Source organism: Chiloscyllium plagiosum, chromosome 14 (genome assembly GCF_004010195.1).
Source record: "Chiloscyllium plagiosum isolate BGI_BamShark_2017 chromosome 14, ASM401019v2, whole genome shotgun sequence".
NCBI lineage: Eukaryota > Metazoa > Chordata > Chondrichthyes > Orectolobiformes > Hemiscylliidae > Chiloscyllium > Chiloscyllium plagiosum.
In genome coordinates, this window is record NC_057723.1 from 13455059 (window position 1) to 13476471 (window position 21413).

The window sequence follows — 21413 nt, forward strand, 5'->3', positions numbered from 1 at the left end:
TATTGTACTCTATGCTACTTTCTCCCCACCCCCACCCTCCTCTAGCTTATCTCTCCACCCTTCAAGCTCTCTGCCTCTATTCCTGATGCAGGACTTTTGCCCAAAACGTCGAATTTACTGCTCCTCGGATCCTTACTTGACAACCAGCTGACTAAAGCATTTTATGATTTATTTTCATTACAAAATCAAAATATTCAATTGTGTAGCAGCCAGACAATATGAAATTGTCTTGTGTTCAGATCAGGAAGGGCAGGCCTAGAACTGGTTATCTAAAAGTGTATCAGACAAAAAGCAAGCTTCCTGCAAGAAAAATACATCAACTGCTTATTATTTTTGAAAAAAAAATCAAGTTGCAGATGTTGATGCAACAAACATGGTTTTGGGGCTCTTGGCACTGGAATTAAAAATAACAAAAGCAACATTGGTTAAGATTTTAAATCAGGACCAAAGCAGCTCGTTCCGGGACTGCCCACAGAAACTTCCAAGCTTGATCAGGGTGCATAGGAGTTTGGAATGTCCCCAACTATCACCCTTCCAGTTTTGAGCTTCAATAATAAGAACCAAGATATTCAGAGATATGACAAATTCTAGATAAACTAAAACAAAAGTTTCATTGGAAGTAGAATCACAGGTAGAAGGTGTTTGATATGCTTTCCTTTATTGGACAGAGCATTGAGTATAGGAGTTGTGGCTGTACAGGGCACTGGTTAGGCCACTTTTGGAATATTGCATGCAATTCTGGTCTCCTTCCTATCGGAAGGATGTTGTGAAACTTGAAAGGGTTCAGAAAAGAGGTACAAGGACATTGCCAGGGTTGGAGGATTTGAGATATAGGGAGAGGCTGAAAAGGCTGGGACTGTTTTCCCTGGAGCGTCAGAGGCTGAGGGGTGACCTTATAGAGGTTTATAAAATCATGAGGGGCATGGATAAGATAAATAGACATGGTCTTTTCCCTTGGGTGGGGTAGTCCAGAACTAGAGGGCATAGGGTGAGCGTGAGGGTGAAAAGATATAAAAGGGACCTAAGGGGCAACTTTTTCACACAGAGGGTGGTGCGTGTATGGAATGACCTGCCAGAGGAAGTGGTGGAGGCTAGTACAATTGCAGCATTTAAAAGACATCTGGATGGGTAAATGAATAGGAAGGATTTAGAGGGATATGGGCCAAGTGTTGGCAAAAAGGACTAGCTTAGTTTAGGATATCTATTCGGCATGGACAAGTTGGACCGAAGGGTCTGTTTCCGTTCTGTACATCCCTATGACTCTATGAGAAGAATGAACAAGAAACACAGAATAGCAGTGTGTACAAGGGTTTTTTAGATATTCTGCTAATTCTTACTGCAAGATCAACAAGGTGCAGTTTGCCCATGCGAACATGAATATTTCCATCAATTCCTTTTTCACTGCACTCGATGGTAATAGTAAAAATAGCATGAGAGCGGGAACTATGTTCGTTCATATTGGTAGCACCAACAGAACCTAGAGGAAGTAAAGAATCAATATCAATAAAATATCAAAGCAATATCAATCAGCATTTTTATTCAAAAATAAAAATACAAAAAGAAAAAACTTACTCAAAACCAAAACTACAAAGGTCAGACCGTAACTCCCCTTTCACTTATGGGTAGACAGCACAACAGTTTGTTATAATACTGTCTTTCATCTTGGCTTCAGTTTAAAATTGTTCCCATTGTTTGAGATCTATTAAGCACTAGCAATTTTTTGTTTAATTCAACACTAATACATATACAAGTTTAGCAATATTGTTCAGTTTCACAGTAGCACAATCACAAACGTGTTACAGTCAAAGCTGCAACATTTCATCTCAACAACAATTAACACCACTACATTACAGTCTTAAAAAGGAACTTGATTTTTATCGATGTACAATTCTGCAAATGACTGGAAAGACCTACACTTGTTCCTGATTCCAACTTGCCCTTACCAAAAAAAAATCACTGAGATTCACTTTCTTTAACAGTCCACACTGCTGTTAAGAAGAGAATTCCAGGATTTTGAAGCAGCATCAGGATTGCTATTATTAGGCTTTTGTTTGTAGTTATGCTATCCTTAACATCTTGGTAATTTTTTTTGAACAGCAACTGGAATAATGATAATTAAAAAGACTCTATATGAGAAATTTTCACAGAGATTTACAAAACAATGACTGGGCATAATACCAGAGACACTATTTTCCACCTGGAAATGTCTGTGGAATCATGATTATTTACTCATACTCAGATTTGACATAAAAACCCTGAAGAGAAAGAAATAGAATCAACACTATTATATTCATCATTTTAGCAAACCTGGAGACAGCTCAGAGAGATGGACTAAAGTAATAACACAATTTAGAACATGAAATTCTTTTTTCTTAAAAAACCGGAGTTGATATTGCAGGCGATTTCAACTGAGAAGACAGACTGACCAGCCAGTATAACCAGCAGGTTTTCAGAGAAAAATTAAAATTATTTCATCAGCTCACAAATGTACAAAATGAAGCTAATAAACCTGGGCCAAAAAGAACATTTTTAAAACCAACAACGTTGCATATGTCGAGCACCTTTAACATAATAAAACCTGACATCAAGTTACACAAGAAATTATTTGGGTAGACGGCCAAAGGTTTGATCAAAAGGATCACTGAAGAGGTAGAAGCAAGAACTGTGAAAGGAAGAAATAGGGAAGCACATAACTTTAGTAGAGAATTCCAGAGCTTAGGGCAGAGGCAGCCAATTGTTGAACAATTTAAGAACAGGGATGAGAAGGAAGCCAGAATTGGAGGAGCATAGAAACCCCAGAGAGTTTTGGAACTAAGACAGAAAGCGGCATGTCTAAACTCAGATTTGAAAAACATAACTACAAAGTAACTACAAGGGGCCAATATTCGTCAGGAAGTGCAGTACAAATGGGTAAATGGAACTTTGTGACTGAGCAGGGTTTTGGATAATTTTTTTGTGGCATTCATGCTGTGATCAAAAACAAGTCTTCTCCAAAATTTAGTCAGTGAAAAATTCTTGCCTATCTCTGACTGGATGGCAAACAAGCAGAAGGGCAGATTTGAGGCAGTGGATGGGCATGGTTTAGGTGAAATTGGGTTTCCTCAGCATCAGTTTCCACATATATGCTGTGTTTTTAAATGATAAAGCCTGAAAATAGTACATAGATAAATTTTAAGAGACCTTGGGAACTCAAGAGGTAATAAGGAGTGGGAACAGATTCCATTACAGGTGATTTTTCTGGTTTTGACTGGATAGACAGGAATAGAACCAAGTTACAATAGACTCATCCAGGTGGATGAGGAAAAATGTTGGAGAAGCATGGTATGCACAACAATGTCAAAGTTACAGACAGGTCAAGAAGGGATAGAACACCATGGTCAATCATACATGGTCAATCAGAATTTCTTTTGTGACTTTCAAACATTTCATATGAATTATTTTTTTAAAACTTACGGTTTTTATTCCCCAAAGTCATAATACGATCCATATCATCTGCATTGTTTACCACATAACCAGAAAGATCTTTAATGTACACTCCAACATCAGGCCGTTCCTTAACCTGCTCGATGAAACATTAAAAATTAGAAATAAGACGCATGAGTAGACAGATTTGTAAAACTTGCATAAACAATACCAGAACTGAACATAATAGGAATCACTTCCAGCTTTATTGTCCAGGCAGTAAATTGGCTGAGTAGGTAAAAATCAATTTGCAGATTATTAGCTCATTAAGAAGTTGAAAAAAAAAACACTCTCATAACTGAACTCTACATGTAAGAAAGAAGTTAGCTAAAATATAGGTTAAGTTAGTGGAGTGTCACTATCGAAGGTTCCTGAGTGGAATCCTCCAATGTAAGCAAATAATAAGTATTGAGAGTGCCCTTTATATTTGGAGAGTGTTAACATCGCATCCTAATTTAGCTGCCAGAGTGTGGGAAATAAATAAACCTATAAATTTGACTGATTTTTCTTCTAATATGAACTGAATTTCTCACCTCTAGTCTCTGACTTTGATCCTTTCCAAGAAGGTCACGAACCTCTTCATTATAAATCTCCAGATAAGACACTCGAACAAGGAACCTTAAAAAGTTGAAGGGTTTGTGCGGGTAAAATAAAAAAACTATAACTTGAAGTTAAATTCAATAACTTGAAAGTCCCAGCAGGGAGCTACATTAACAAAGGCAGAATGGTTTGGAGACAAGGTCATGTAATTATGTAAAAATTATACATAATTCTTTTGTAAATTTCAAATACAACTAACCACTGGGAACATGGCACACTGAATTTATCCTCCAATCTCCTTATTAATCAGCCTTTATATTAAGCATTTTTAAGTAATTTACTTTCTCAATCCTCATTTTTCATTTGTCAAACTAATCATGCAGTAGAAACATTACCTCCCACTACACAAGAAATTGATAATTCAATGACTAATTTGGAAAAGTGCAATGTTTCCTTTCCTCAAGTTTGCTCTACGAAAAGCAGCGAGAAGAGGGCAGCAATTTAAAATTGTCGTAGAGTGAGAAGAAAAGCTAAGAGGAATTTCACTATGGATGGTTGTTAAAGGATAGAATTCTTCAAAGGCTGTGACTGAGGTAGAAATCATTGTAATTTTTAAACGGAAAAGCAAACATTTGAGACAGAGAACACTACAGAGGTATGACAGAGCTGGGTAATGAACTCAAGTTTGAAAACAGCCAGCACAGATCTAAGATGAATAACCTCCTTCTGTACTTCTATGATTTATAGCCTCAAGTAGAACTATATTTTTTCCACTGATAATGATGGTTCCAAGGAGCTTAATTTCCACTTTTTTGTATCAAATAATTGTTGCCACTAAATAGAGATTCTATAAATCTCAAATATACCAAATATTTCAATACTATTCTGCCAATTTTATAGCATTCAAATAAGAGTTGTGAAAACTTGATCATTAACAGGTACTCTCATCTCTAGATTAGATTACTTACCATGTGGAAACAGGCCCTTCAGCCCAACAAGCCCACACCGACCCGCCGAAGCGCAACCCACCCATTCCTCTACATTTACCTCTTCGCATAGCACTACGGGCAATTTAGCATGGCTAATTCACCTAACCTGCACATTTTTGGACTGTGGGAGGAAGCCGGAGAACCCGGACACGGGGAGAATGTGCAAACTCCACACAGACAGTCGCCTGAGGCGGGAATTGAACCTGGGTCTCTGGCGCTGTGAGGCAGCAGTGCTAACCACTGTGTCGCCCATCTCCTCCACTGAAACTCGTATCTCTATTTTCCATGAAATACTTCTCTGAACTTCACTTCTGTTCTAACCCCCAATGTACTACTTTTTATTTATCCTCTACAGTAACACTCATTTTTGCCTTGGAAATTGAGAAGTATGAAACTTCATGACTACTTAAGCTTTTTGTTCTCCCATAATCTGCAAATTCGTAAAATGAAAATTTAAGCCACATAATCACTATTTACTAATTTACCTCATCTCCTTTACGCCTCTGTTAAAACCATTCCCCTTAGTTTCTCAGCAAATAAAAAGGAGCTACTGTCTTCAGAAGAGAAGACTTTTTTTTAAATTGCTAGTGTATGTTATAAAAGAACATTATGCTATGTTAGCTTGGAATCAACATCCTGGTATTCATAATAAGACCGCAAGACACAGGAGCAGAATTACGTAATTTGGCCCAGCAAGTCTGTTCCGAATTTCAATAAGACTGATAGGTTTCTCAACCCCATTCTGTTGCCTTCTCCCTTAACTCTTGATCCCTTTATCAGTCAAGAACCTACCTATCTCTGTCTTAAATCTCAATGTTAAAAATCACACAACAGCAGGTTATAGTCCAACAGGTTTAATTGGAAGCACACTAGCTTTCGGAGCGACGCTAGTGTGCTTCCAATTAAACCTGTTGGACTATAACCTGCTGTTGTGTGATTTTTAACTTTGTACACCCCAGTCCAAAACCGGCATCTCTGAATCTTAAATCTCAATGACTTGGTCTTCACAGCCCTCTGTGATACTGAGCTTCACAGATTAACTACCCACTGGCTGAAGAAATTCTCATCTTAGTTCTAAAAGTCTAACTAGTTCATTCCACCCAATTTCTGACTGAATGATTCCAGAGTGTTATGGTCCACAAAGCTTCTGCACCCCTAAAAGACAACACTGGAACTTTACCTGGTGTCACCCTCAGACTTTGCAATGTGTCCAAATATATGAGCAAACGAATTGGGAATAATGCCCCTAAGTTCAGGTACAGCACGTACTCCTTCCATAGTAAATGTTTTGCCAGTGCCTGTTTGTCCATAAGCAAACACGGTGCCTAAAGAAGTGAAATAAAAATGGTATTTTGTGGTATATGTTTCAACTATAATAGAATGAGGTTGAATAGCAAAACTAAAACATTTACAAGCGAGAAAGGCTGTGATTGGCAATGAACGGAAGGGATGAATACTCAGAATGCACCTTCAGGGGTTTTCTCTATTGTTTCAGCAATACGTAATCCATCAGTAAAACAATTGAGGCTCCTTTTGCTATAAAGAGAAAGGACTAAAGTGACCTGATCGAGGCATTTAAAATTATGAGGGGATTTGATTGAATAAGGATACCAATAGAGGAGAAGTTTCTTCAATTGGGAGGTCAAATAACAAGAGGCCATAGAAAAGATATTCATTAAAAAACCCAATAAGGAATTAGTGAGAAACTTTTTTTTTTGAGTGTTTTAAGAATACAGAGCTCAGTATCATGCAAAGCAGTTGAGACGAACAATACTGGTTAATTTCAGTGGAAGGTAGGAAAATATACAGAGATTTGTTTTTGAAAGAAATGCATTTTTTGTGGGACTTAAGTCAGGACCAAGCCACGACATTTTACCCATTCCTTAATGCTTAAGTACAGACTAGATTGTTCAGTCACTTCAGATGGCAGTGAATAGTCAATAGCAATGTGAGGGTCTCAAATCGCATATTGAGAGTTTTGACACTGATCTGGCTCAAAGATAAGGACACTACCATTGCACCACAAGAGCCCTTAGCCCAACTACTAGAAGAAATGAGCAGAAGGACACACCTGTGCATATTTGTAATATACTTGTTTCTAGATGGTAGGATTGCCAATGAAGAGATTGTATAAAATAATTCTACAAGGCTAACTGGTATTCACATTATTTTCTATGAATAACAAATTGCTGAGGAAAATAAATATTTTACATGAAATAGATTAACCTGCAAAATAATTTTCCCGGAATGCTTAATAGATTCTCACAACTAACTGCAGGACTCTGAGTGACCTCGCTGCTTTGAAATCCTACCTCTTAAAACAATGAAATATATTTTAAAAGCATATATATTTAATTTTTAATTTTAAATAACAAAAGTCATTACAAATCTAAAACTCACCATTGTATCCTTCTAGAACTGAATCAACAATTGGTCTTGCAGTGAGATTGTACACATCAACTTGTTTGCTCTCTGGGCCAAAAACTGTATCAAAAGTGAATGTTTTTGGAGGCTCATTAGCAGCATCTGTCTTGTAGACTGTGATTGTTCCTCGCATCTCATCCACATTCACGACTTGTTTGTGTCCCATATTTCTTTCCTTCTCATTCATCGGCCTGCAGCGTACCACAACCTTCACGTTATCGCTAGCCTCAACGCGGTCAATCTTCTCCAATTTATTACTCTGCATTAAACATAATAACATGACTTGTCATTCACCAATGAAGTAGGAAAATGTCCCAACAGTCATATTTTCTTTTTGCTGAAGAGAACAAAATCTTTTTTCCTAACCTTAAATGTTCTCTCATGTTCTGAAAGCAATACTTCATACAGCTACAGTTGCATAAACACTTGCAGTCCACCTCAAGTGACCACTTAACATTATCAGCCATTTATTCATGTTTGAATATCAACTGAATTATATTCTTCCTCAACTGACTCCACATTTATCAGCAGAGCGTCAGTACCCATGAGTGAAAAGAACAGTATGAAAGCCAACTCTAGATTTCTGATTAAAATCAGTTCTGGATGTAGGTTTGCTTGCTGAGCTGGAAGGTTCATTTTTAGATGTTTTGTCACCATACTAGGTAACATCTTCAATGAGCCTCCAGACAAAGGAAATACCAGACACTGCTGGTATTTCCTGCTTTCTATTTACATGTTTAGGTTTCCTTGGGTTGGTGATGTCATTTATTGTGGTGACATCATTTCCTGTTGTTTTTCTCACGGGGGCAGGGGGAGGGATGTAAATGGGTTCCAATTCATTCAATGTGTTTGTTGATAGAGTTCCAGTTGGAATGCCATGCTTCTCGGAATTCTTGTGCATGTCTCTGTTTGGCTTGTCCGAGGATGGCTGTGATGTCCCAGTCGAAGTGGTGTCCTTCTTTATTTGTAAAGGATACTAGTGAGAGAAAGGGTCATGCCATTTTGCAGCTAGTTGATGTTCATGTATCCTGGTGGCTAGTTTTCTGCCTGTTTGTCCAAAGTAGTGCTTGTTACAGTTCTTGCACGGTATTTTGTAAATGACATTAGTTTTGCTTATTATCTGTATAGGGTCTTTCAAATTCATTAGCTGCTGTTTTAATGTGTTGGTGGGTTTGTGGGCTACCATGATGCCAAGGGGTCTAAGTAATCTGGCAGCCATTTTCAAGATGTCTTTGATGTAGGGGAGAGTGGCTCGGGTTTCTGGACACGTTTCGTCTGCTTGTTTGGGTTTGTTACTGAGAAAATCAGCGGACTGTGTTCATTGGGTACCCATTCTTTTTGAATACACTGTACAGGTGATTTTCCTCTGCTCTGCATAGTCCCTCTGTGCTGCAGCGTGTGGTGGCTCGTTGAAATAATGTTCTGATGCAGCTTCGTTTGTGGATCCCAATAACATCACCAACCCAAGGAAACCCAAACAATTAAATAGAAAGCAGAAAACACCAGCAGTGCTTCGTCCAGAGGCTCACTGAAGATGTTACCTAGTATGGTGATGAAATGTCTGAAAATGAACCTTCCAGTTCAGCGAGCAAACCTACGTCCAGAACCTCAACCTGAGCTACAAATCTTCTCAAAACTTCAGTTCTGCATGGTTTTGTGCTCCTCCAGTCTTGAATCAAATCTTTACATGTAAATAAAATATATTGTCACATTCGAGGCAATTAAAGACAATTTAAGACAAATGAATTGTAAGGTCTAATTTCACTTTCTTTTGAATACATTATAGCCATTGCTGCATACTTAACTCTAAAATATATAAGATGCTTACACTTTTCTTACACTGACATCTGAACAGATCAAGCTATAAACACAAATACACCGTATATACTCAAGCAATAGTTGCACTTTTTTGACTACTTTTTAAGATTAAATTTATGGTGTTGACTATTACATGGACTATTACATTTGAGAGGCTGAAATTCATACCAGTTAAAATTCATACCATATCATTAGCAGAAGCCCAATTGATCTCTAAACGAATAAACAGAAAAAAAGGAATTATGGTAATTCTGAAAACGCAGGGCAGAATACAACAGCCAGCAGACTGGAAGAACAGGAATGGAGCGGAATAACCGGCAGACTGGAAAGCTGGAGTGGGACATGACGACCAGCTCACTGACTCAAATGTTGATCTGTTATCTGTGAAGAACAAGGGTTGATTTTTACACAAGATATATGGAAAAGTCCGGGTTATTTGGCCAAATAAGGGGTCAACTTTTACATGAGAGTAACTCACCCTTGAGTATATACGGTAATTATCTTCAGAAATTTGCACATTCATCACCTGCCAAACATCTGCAGCACACTGAACTGGTAAATAGAAATGAGACCTTATACCCAAAGGGACCTGGCACAAGTCTTACTACTGCCTGGATAAAGGAGGAGATCAAAGACAGCTCTCAGTGGAGACACTTGGGATTTAGGTTTACATTGAAATATTGACAGTATTCTCACGATCAGATCTGTGCCTGGTACAGATAAGACACTAGAATTCAAAGTTGCAAACATATTGCAACAATTAAGTGGAATCTTAAAGATTCAGAGGTGAAGTCGGAATGAAACTCGGATCATAAATGAGAAAGACTGTTTAGTCAAGTGGAACTTTACAAATTAGTTCAGAGCTACTTTTTTTTAAAATAGTTAAAATCCAACATTAGTTATTAAACTATCACATTTGCAAATTTAACTGAGAAACATTGGTACTTTCTTCACTCAGCTCACATAATATGTTTTTTTTGTTCTTCAGGTGCTCAAGTACTCTACTGCTCATACACCTAGTGTCGAGGAAATTAGTTAGTCTGAGACTTCGGGTCTGGTTTCAAAGAGCTTTTTTTTTGTGAATTCACAGAGAGGCTGCCACTGTCTCCACTGTCCCACAGCACTCTCTCCAGCTGAACAAACAGCCTTCATTTATAAAATGATTCAAACAACTTTGCTAGTTTTACTTAGATTACGTGCAGCACTCAAGTAATCTTGAACACAATAAACCTATAGAAAAGCACAGAGCAGCTACTCCCTTTGTTCCCGATGTTGCTCAAGAACAGAGAGACTAACAAGATTAATATATACACCCTCTACATTTCAACAACCTATAACTATACAACCTCAGTCTTTATCCCCATCAGTAATTTTCCACCGCAGCTGCAAACCAGGTCACCTTTTACCTTGGTCAAGTATCACATCAAGCAGCAATATGTCAAGTTCTTACATAGAATCAGTGGCACACTGGTTAGCACTGCTGCCTCACAGCGCCAGAGACCCGGATTCAATTCCCGCCTCAGGCGACTGACTGTGTGGAGTTTGCACATTCTCCCCGTGTCTGCGTGGGTTTCCTCCCACAGTCCAAAAAATGTGCAGGTTAGGTGAAATGGCCATGCTAAATTGCCCATAGTGTTAGGTGAAGGGGTAAATGTAGGGGAATGGCTCTGGGTGGGTTGCGCTTTGGCGGGTCAGTGTGGACTTGTTGGGCCGAAGGGCCTGTTTCCACACGGTAAGTAATCTAATCTAATCTAATAATCCCAACAGTGCTGAAACAGGCTAGTCAGCCTTCCAAAGAGCATCCCACCCAAACCCATCCTATTGCCATCACTCCACATTTACTGTGGGTAATCCACCTAGCATGCACATCCCTGGACACCACAGGATAATTTAGCATTGCCAATACACTTAACTTGCATGTCTTTGGACTGCGGGAGGAAACCAAAGTACTCAGCAGAAACCCAAACAGACATGGGGAAAACATGCAAACTCTATACAGACAGTCATTCAAGGCTGGGATGGAACGCTGGTCACTGGTGCTGTGAGGCAGCAGTGCTAATCACTGTGCTGCCCTCTCCCATTATAATTTATTCCCCCTACTCGACTGAAGGCAGAAACAAAATTAACAATTTCACATATCCCAAAAGCAGTTCAGTATTTATTTTTATAAAAGTGACCCAGGACAGCAGTCAGTCAGCTATTTAACAAAAGTCCAAATTGGTCAACGTTCACATATGCGCACTAATTACTGGTTGATGACAATGTGGAAACAGGCCCTTTGGCCCAACAAGTCCACACCGACCCTCCGAAGAGTAACCTACCCAGATCCATTCTCCTACTCTATTATCCTACATTCACCCCTTACTAATGCACTTAACCTGCACATCTTTGGGTTGTGGAGGGAAACTAGAGCACACAGAGGAAACCCATGCAGATGCGGGAAGAATGTGCAAACTCCACACAGACAGTTGCCCGAGGCTGGAATCGAACCCAATCCCTGGTGTTGTGAGGCAGCAGTGCCAACCACTGAGCCACCGTGCCGCCCACATTTGCATGTTTGCCTTCATTGCTCAGACCACTGAGTACAGGAGTTGGGTTTGTCATGTTGAGGTTGTGTGGGACATTGGTGAGGCAATGTTTGGAGTACTGCCTACAGTTCTGGTCGCCCTGCTATAGTAAGAATATTATTACATTGAAGAAGGTTCAGAAAAGATTTATCAGGATATCCTTGGACCTGAAGTGTTTAAGTTACAAAGAGAGGATGGGACTTTTTCCACTGGAGCACAGAAGGTTGAGGGGAGACCTTATAGAGGTTTATAAAATTATGAGGAATGTAGATAAGGTGAACAACAAAGGTCCTTTTCCAAGGCTGGCAGAATTCAAAACTAGGAAGCATATTTTTAAGGTGAGAGGACAAAAAGGAGATGAGGGACAACATTTTTACAGAGAGTGGTTTGTATGTGAAATGAACTGCGAGAGGAAGTGGTTGATGCAGGTACAGGTACAACATTTGAATAGGTGCTCGAGTAGGCAAGGTTTAGAGGGACATGGGCTAGTTTAGTTTGGGAAACTTGGTCAGCATGGACGAGTTGGACCGAAGGATCTGTCTCCATGCTGTATGACTCTGTGACTCTATGACAAACCAAGCGTTGAACCTGAGGTTTCTTGGTCTCCTGGTTTTGCACCAAACCAGGAAATAGGTTTCTTAGCTAGGCTATCAAGGCTCACAACTTTGAATGCCAACATACTCTGTCAACACAAGAGAGAGAGAACTAGTTTTAATCATGGATAGTTAATGTTTAATATATTAGGTATGTGGTTAGAAAACCTTGGCTAGATGATCACAAAAGTTTATGAATAAGTTTTATTTTAAAATAGCAATAAATGCCACATCACAAGGATCACATTTTGAAGCAGCTTAACAAATTACTCAAAATTAAAGATAGCCACACCTTCAGATAACAATGATAGGAAAGTGTAAACTGCGATCAGTAAATACTTTAACAAGAGCTTATGTAGATGCTACAGTGTAAATGAATGATTACAGAAAATAAATTTCAGACCACACTTAATTATGCCAATTATAAAAAAGTGTCGGATTAAAGTAAAAAATTAGTACTTTTGCTGAGTCAGCTTTGTGGGCTCAAACCCCACTCTAGAGATGGGAATGCATAACCCAAACTTACTCGAGTATTCTAGGCCTAATAGACATTAGCCATGTTTAGGCACAGGAAAATTGCCACTGTAATTGCTTAAATTACCAGAATTTCTTTTTCAAAAATCTAGATTGACCATACAACTTTGAAACAGTTTGTAAGCTAGAATTATCACCTCCTGCATCCACACACAACTTTTCCTGAAATAAGTTGGAACTGCATTTATAGCACCAGTGCATATCCTGTGGTAAGTGAAAATCACTTTACACAGACACCAATCCCGTAGCATAAATGCCCTGTTAATGAATCTATGATTGCAAGCACTCCAATTGTAATCCAAATAAGAGATGTTCTAATATAAACATAGAATAGTAAAATTCCATTTTTATTTAGATCTAAGTAATTGTTCACTTCAATCCTAATTTGTGTTATACTTAAAGTAGTATTCTTACAAAAATCAGTAATGAGGTTTGATTTTCATTTGCGGTGGAGGTTCTTGATACTTTACCAAGGGTACAGAGAAAAGCAAAATATAGATGCCTAGGTTCACATCCAAGCAATTTGGGAACCAGCTGAGAGAGCTAAGTTTACTTACTATGAAACATAAAAAGGCTAAGGAGGAATATGATACAGCTTTTAAAAATATTTAAATAAGAAACTATAAAATACTATTTTAGTACTGCGATAATGATTAAAACAGAAGCAACTTGTTTTAATGATTAGATATTTGCAGATAATAGAGAAATTGAATAAAACATGTTTGCATGATGAATTATTAAAACCTACTTTGAACTAGCAACTATTCCATGGGTGCATGCATAAACCAAATTTCAAAGACAATGTAGAGAAATAGTAATACAAAGAGACGAAAGCTGAGTAGTGACTCATTTGTACAGAAATGTATTGGCAGTGGGGTCAGAAAATAAGATAATACATTTTTAATCCACATTAAATAGAACAGGCTAACTGGTAGACAACAACATTTGTTGCAGACTAACAGGCCTGATACAGGAAAAGTACTTAAATCATTCAAAGGGATTAAGTTGAAAATGCAGTCAAGTATTTCATTAAACTATAGCGACAAGCACTCAGAAGAATAAATTTATTATGATAGTGGTTCGGCAGCATTTCCCTGGAGAAATGGAATTTGATAGGAATTGCAACCATTTTAAGGTACAGGCCAGTTACTGCCATTTACAATTCAATATCATTTTAAAAAAGTGGGGAATACAGAAAAAAATATACAAACCTATTTATTATCCAACATATCCAGCATTTGACCAGACAACACAAAGGTGTCAGGAACCAAGTGAGATGAAGACAACATAACTCCAGTTTACAGATAGTAAAAAGCTATGGGATGGTACACTGCAAGTAGGATGCAGAGAAGCTGCAGTGTGGTTGGACAAGCTAATAAAGTGGACAAAAACACAGCAGATGCAGCGTAATGTGGATAAATGTGAAGTTATCCACTCTGCAGACAAGCACAGCAGGCAGATTATCAACTGAGTGGAAATAATTTGGGAAAGGGAGATGTGCAATGAGACCTGGGCATCTTCATACACCAGTTACTGAAAGCAAGCATGGAGATGCAGCAGGTAATGAAAAAGGCAAACTGTATCTTGGCTTTCATAGCGAGAGGATTTGAATTGATGAGCAGGGATGCCTTGCTGCAATTGTCATAGCTTTGGACAGATCACACCAAAAGTACTGTATGCAGTTCTTGGTCTCCTTATGAGGAAGGATGTTCAGGCTAGTGGCGGCATGCAAAGATGGTTTACCAGACTGATTCATGGGGTAGAGCTGAAAACGTGTTGCTGGAAAAGTGCAGCAGGTCAGGCAGCATCCAGGGAACAGGAGAATCGACGTTTCGGGCATAAGCCCTTCTTCAGGAATCGGGGTAGGAGTAGGAGAAAGTGAGGACTGCAGATGCTGAAGATCAGAGCTGAAAGATGTGTTGCTGGAAAAACGCAGCAGGTCAGGCAGCATCCAAGGAGCAGGAGAATCTACATTTCGGGCATAAGCCCTTCTTCAGGAAAGAAGGGCTTATGCCCGAAATGTCGATTCTCTTGCTCCTTGGATGCTGCCTGACCTGCTGCGCTTTTCTAGCAACACATTTTTCAGCTCTGATTCATGGGGTAGAAGGACTAACGTTTGGGGAGAGATGAGATCAGTTAAGACAATATTCACACAAGTAAGAAGACCGAGGGAAGGATCTCAGAAACCTATAAAAGTCTAACAGGATTAGACAGATAGGTGCAAGAAGGAAGCTCTTGATGACCAGGGAGTCCAGAACCATGCGTTACACTCTCAGGATAAACAGTTTTTTAGGGGAAAAAAACAGACCAAAATGTGTACCAATTAGGTATGTGTCCAGCAATTACAGGCTAGGTGGGTTTGCCATGGTAAATGTGGAGTTAAGGGGATAGGTAGGGGTCTGGCTAAGATGCTCTTCAGAGGGTCAGTGCAGACTCAATGGGCTGAATGGCCTCTTTCTGCACTGTAGGGATTCTATAAAGATGAACTTCTTCACCCAGAGTGGTGACTTGAGAAATTCTCTGCCAAAGAAACTGTTGAGGCCAAACCATTTAAGAATTTCAAGAAAGATAAAGCTACAGTTGTTAGACTAAAAGGATCAAAGGATAAGGGGAGAAAACAGGAACAGGAATTGAGTCAGATGAGCAGGCAAGATCATACAGACAGGATAACTGGCTTAAAAGGTTGAATAGCTTACTCTTGCTCTGATATTCTATGTTTTGCAGATCTAGTTAATGAGTTAAGTAACTTTACCTTATATATTCTCGTGTCCAAAAATTCCTGTTTTCCAATAAGCATACTAGTGCTGAACCATTGAGTACTTATTAAAACATTTAAAATGTAGATGAATTGTGTAATATTATTCAGAATACACTATTAGTATTCAGATAATTTTTTATTTCCTAGAGTAATCATGCAGGCACATGTGCTAAAGTAAATGCATGAACAATTATGTTGGAATATTTGATGTTGTACAGCAGGTTTTAATAGGTTCACTACTTCCAACAACTTTCACTTATAAAGAATCCTTATTGTATGAAAAATGCAAAATATGGTTGAGTCTTATTAATGGTTGAATAAGGTTAAAGGGTTAGAAGAGAGAATTTTGCTAAGACTTTTAAACAAAACAATTGAAAGATTCAACAAAGAAGCCACAAACAGTATGGTCTTGCTGCAATTTAGACTCAAGGCAAAAGCAGAGCCAATGGACAAAAGACTACAACAGGAAGAGGTCGCAAAAGAAAGCGGCACAAAGTTGTAAATGGGATTTGCATTTCAGAATGAGGATTTGAATTCAACTTGTCAGCAGTCAGCCAGTGAACAAAGACAAATGAGGAAAATAGTCATGAGGAAATTGGAGCTGCTCCATAAAAGATGCATACAACCAAGCTTTGGATAAGAAGGGAGTGGGAGTGTAGTAATAGTGATTCTACAGGTTAGCATGTAGGTCATTAAAGAAATCAAATCTACAGTTAAAAAGAGTTTAAGGATCTCAGTCATTTAGGAGAGGAGATATGCATGGAGCAATGCTATTGTAAAGTTAAGTGGATCTGCAATCTCATCTCGGGTCAAACAGAATGTCAAGATTGCATGCCGTGGAAGGTGAGGCATGGGCACAGAAGACTTTAGTGACAGCTAAATACTTAGTTTCAGTTTGTTATTAAATGATTATCCTATGGATTGTTATTAAATGGTTCTAGCTTCATTTGTGGGTCTGCAGAGAGGTAGGAGTAAACCAAACAAAACAAATGTATCCACAAAGTTGAGGAAAAGTCTCCCTGACTTTGTCATTAAACTTGCCGACAAGGTTGATGCTGTGGTTCTCTGGCATACTGATCTCTGCATACTCCTTCTGTTTCCCCTGGACCATGACGCTACCGTTCAACATATGTCCATAACTATCACCAAATAGTCCCCCAACCCCATACAGTCTGCTTCTATCTTCTCCCCAAAGTCCACAAACAGGACTGTCTGGAAAGACATATTGGTTTTGCCTGTTCCTACCCCACTGAACTTACTTCTTTGTATCTCAACTCTGTTTTCTCTTCCCTTATCCAGTCCCTCCCACTTACAGCTGTGGTTTTTCATGGTTTCAGAATTTTCAGTTCACAGGGGGCAGCAGTTGCATCCTCTTCACCATGTACACATAATCCCTTTACAAATCTATCCTCAATCAGCATAGTCGAAGGGCCCTCCATTTCTTCCTGGAAAGAAGGCTCGAACCATCTCCAACAACCCTTCTTCACCTGACCAAGTTCGCCCTCACTTTGAACAGCTTCTCCTCCAATGCCTTTCACTTTCTTCAAGTCAAAGGTGGCCACGAGTACCTGCATGGGCCATAGTTAGACCTGTCTTCTTTTTGAGATACGTGCAGCTTCCTTGTTCCAATCCTACTCCGGTCCCTCCTCACAACAACTCTTCCTCCAGTTCATTGATGACATCATCAATACTGCTTCCCTGAAATTCTGAATTTCACTTCTGCTTCCATTTTCCACCCTGCCCTCCACTTTACCTGGTCCAACTTCAATTCCCTACCTTAACATCCATTTCCATCTCTGAGAATAGGCTGGACACCGATATCCATTTCAAACAAATTAACTCCTGTAGTTACCTAGACTACACATTCTCACACCCTGCTTCCTGTAAGGCCTCCATCCCATGCTCCCTGTTTCACTATCTCTGTCACATTTGTTCTGACAGTGCCACGTTCTGCAGGAGGGCATCAGAAATATCCACTTTTCTCCTCAACTGAGGATTCCCTCTACCTTAGTCAACAGGGCCCCTGTTCGATTCATCTCCCACACTTCTGATGTCACACTTTCCCTTCACTCCCACAATAACAATAGTCTCCCTGGTCCTCACTTATCACTGCACCAGCCTCCACATCCAAAGATTTGTAAGCCACCAGGATGCCACTACAAGACACATATCTCCCTCCCCTCCCTTGACAGCATTCTGCAGGGACAATTCCATCCAGCACATTCTGATTCATTCCTCCACCATTGCAAACTCCTCCTCACACTCCCAGGACACTATCCCATACGATGACTCTTCACTATTCAAGGCCCCAGACAATGCCAGGAGTGATTTACCTGCACTTCAATCTAGTCTACTGTATTCACTGTTCACACTGTGGTCTCCTCAGTACACAGACTGGGTGACCACTTTGCAAAATACCTACGTTCTGTCTGCAAGGATGATCCTGAGCTTCTAGTTGCCTGCCACTTCAGCATACTGCGAAGCTCCCATGCCAACATGTCTGTTACAGGTCTGCTGCAGTGTTCCAATGAACCTCAGTACCAGCTTGAAGAACAACATTTCATTGTCAATTTGGGAACCCTGCAACCTCTAGGGTTCAACATCAACAACTTTAGAATCTGATTCCATCCTTCCATGATTGATATATTACACACACACACACACACACACACACACACACACACACTCTCTACACATCTGGTCCTGTTAAGACATGGGTTGTTTTCAGTACAGCTCACCCATTCTCTCCTATTCTCAGCTCTTAATATTATTTATTCAGCTTTTCTTCTGTCCTGGCCTGCCATCCATATTCTCCTTGCAAATCTATCCCTTTCACGTTTCTCTCTCTCTGGGCTATATTTCAACCTATATACTCTCCCTCCCCCAAACTTCATCTTCAGCATAAATATGACGTTTTCCTAACTGCTAACAGTTCTAGTAAAGAGTCACCAAATCCAAAATGTTAACTGTATTTTCTTCCCTAGGTGTTGCGAGACTTGCTGAGTTTTGCAAGCAATTTCTATTTTTGTTTCAGATCTCATGCATATGTAGCTCTTTGCTTAATATTATTAAGGGCAGGTTGGTCTGTGTTAAACATCACCAAAAGAATGAGGAGTAGAGATGCTGTGCCAATAGTGGCTTTTTACCTGAGATTTTCACGACTTACAAAGAAAAACAGAATGTTGAAATTGGTGAAAACAGATACTCCTGAAATCCAAACTAAACTTGATATCATAAATTTAAATACAGTGGAATTTCTTGACACTGTTACAAACATGTACAAGCTCCAATAAAAGTACAATCAGCAATAATTAACAAGCATAAGAGAACTATTAGAAGAATGTTTGATCCTTCCTTTAACCTGCAAATTAAAAAGCCATATTCAAGCACACCAAGTAAAAATATTGTAAATAACACTGTATCATGAAAAGTAGGATAACAGGCTTTATTGCTCTTTTCCACCATTTCCAATATATGCATCCAATACTGAACACAGAAGGTGCAGATACCAATGGTGGAGAAATTTGAAAACAAACAAGATAATTTTTTTTAAACAGTTAAGACATCATTTAAATGAAAATGATGGTGACAGGGACTTGACTTTTAGATGATTTCATATTCAGGACAAGACTGCATTGAGATTCTAAATGCTGGAACAAAAGCAAAGTACTGGGCGGCACAGTGGCTCAGCAGTTAGCACTGCTGCCTCACAGTGCCAGGGTTCAAGTCCCACCTTAGGCGACTGTCTGTGTGGATTTCCTCCGGGCACTCCGGTTTCCTCCCACAATCCAAAGATGTGCAGGTTAGGTGAATTGGCCATGTTAAATTGACCATAGCGTTAGGTGTGTTAATCAGGGGTAAAATGTAGGTAGGTTGGGGAATGGGTCTGGGTGGGTTACTCTTTGGATGGTTGGTGTGGACTTGTTGGGCTGAAGGGCCTGTTTACATACTGGAGGAAATCTACTGTTTATTCCATGATTCTGATGATCGAACCAATTATGTTTTCTTTTTCAATTGTTTTTCCATGTTGCCAATAGATTCTGGCACTCCCAGCTTAACATCACATTTAGGTCTTGGTAAATTTCCCTGCACCAACTTCACTCCATTGCCCCAGATAATTTTATATACATTTGCAAGTACTAATTTTTCATTTGTGAACCTAACTTTATAACTGATCCAGCTCGTCCAGCAAACGTTTAACCGCATCCTTCGTGCTAGCTTGCATAAATTATTGAATAGCTACAAAATAATAACGAAATATGGGTGGGGGAAGAGACTGAACCACTCCCATGAAATTGCACTCAAAGGAGCGGAGGGCATATGCAACGAGACTCAGGGGAGGGGTAACCTGGTCATCTAGCAATATTTCCGGCACGACCATCCATCAAGACATGGTGCAACATCAGTCCTGGAATTGCAATCCTTTACCCTGGTCAAGCTCAGACACCTTTCCATTTCGCTCCTATGGGCACGGGCGTCATCAGCTTTTTCGTCCCCACGTATTGTTTACAGCAGATTCCTGTTTGCCGCTTGGGCTTGCCTCACAGCCTTTCTCTGTCTGTCTGTCTGTGATATATACAGCACAGACAGGTCTGCCTCCAGATCCCCGCTTCTCAAACCCAATCCATCATGATCCCTCGGGGGGCGGGGGGGAGTCGGTTCACACAATCCCAACTGATCTCCCGCCTGCCCCCCTTAAATAAATGGAGAAGAGAAGGATCAGAGTGGGAGGATTCAATCTTTCAATCCGCCCCCAAGAGATGGTGGGGTAAGACAGGCAAGCTGGCTAAACTGATTTAAGGAAGGGCGCTACCCAATTTCCGCCGCATCCCCACCCCCTGGTTACCGATCAGTCGTTCGGTTTTCCAGATTTCCAGACCAAGGCCTCACTCCGCTATGGGAAATCTGAAAACCAGTCCGAGACCCAGACTCGATCTCGGCAGTTAAATAGAGGCCTTTCTGCCACCGCCCCCTCCATCCGCCCAAAGCACCCCGTTATTGTCTGCAGACTCGCGTCCTTCACTCACCGGCATCTTGATCGTCGCCGCGGCGCTCGAGAGCACATTCAAATTTGAATCCAACCGTCGTCGCCAGTGCCGCCGCCCGTACACACGTTCACCCTCCTACCCACGAGCCCACCCCGAACGGCTCGAGCCTAACTGCCCCCAAGCTTCCCCTTCGGCTCCGCTCTGCGCATGCTCATTGCCATCCAACACGCTCAGAGTCCGCCTTCCAGGTTTGATGGACGGCCCAGATTGACCTATCAGCGTGGAACGGCCCGCGACGCCACCAATCAGAACGGAAGAGGGCACGCGTCTAGTTTCCATGGACACCGCTGACAGACAGAAAGGAAACCAGCCGGAGAATTAACAATGGCCCAGGCGGAGGAAGAAGAGGAAGTGGGAGATGTGTGTAGGTAGGAGAAAGTGAGGATTGCAGATGCTGGAGATCAGATTCGAGAGTGGTGTGCTGATTCCTGATGAAGGGCTCTTGCCCGAAATGTCGATTCTCCTGCTCCTCAGATGTGTAAGTACCTGAATGGGTAAAACACAATGAGTCCGCATACATATATTTTTAAATCACATAACTTGATAAAGGACGGTGAGGAATGAAACGCTTTCCATTTCAGCCAGCAACTCATAGCTGCACATCTGATAATTGTCCATGCCTGTGGTTTCTCTGAATAAGATTTGTAAATATGGCTTTATGCCAGCAAGGGTGAAACTGC

The 21413-nt window shown here is 40.2% G+C and overlaps 1 protein-coding gene across 3 annotated transcripts in view; it reads right to left on the reverse strand.

The window, feature by feature from the left end:
* The window catches only part of kif3a (kinesin family member 3A), a 61444-nt gene extending 40563 nt beyond the window's left edge, over positions 1-20881 (reverse strand). Inside the window, exons 1-6 of one of the 3 annotated variants that reach the window (XM_043703206.1) lie at positions 20713-20881; positions 7392-7674; positions 6172-6316; positions 3996-4080; positions 3454-3559; positions 1338-1477 (exon numbers count right to left, since the gene is read on the reverse strand). In XM_043703206.1, the coding sequence (XP_043559141.1) occupies positions 1338-1477; positions 3454-3559; positions 3996-4080; positions 6172-6316; positions 7392-7674; positions 20713-20718 (765 nt within the window). In that variant the 5' untranslated portion in view covers positions 20719-20881. Of the gene's footprint in view, positions 1-1337; positions 1478-3453; positions 3560-3995; positions 4081-6171; positions 6317-7391; positions 7675-20113; positions 20228-20712 lie in introns of those variants that run through there. The other 2 variants (XM_043703205.1, XM_043703204.1) reach the window with 2 other exon arrangements.
* Positions 20882-21413: the final 532 nt, after the last annotated feature.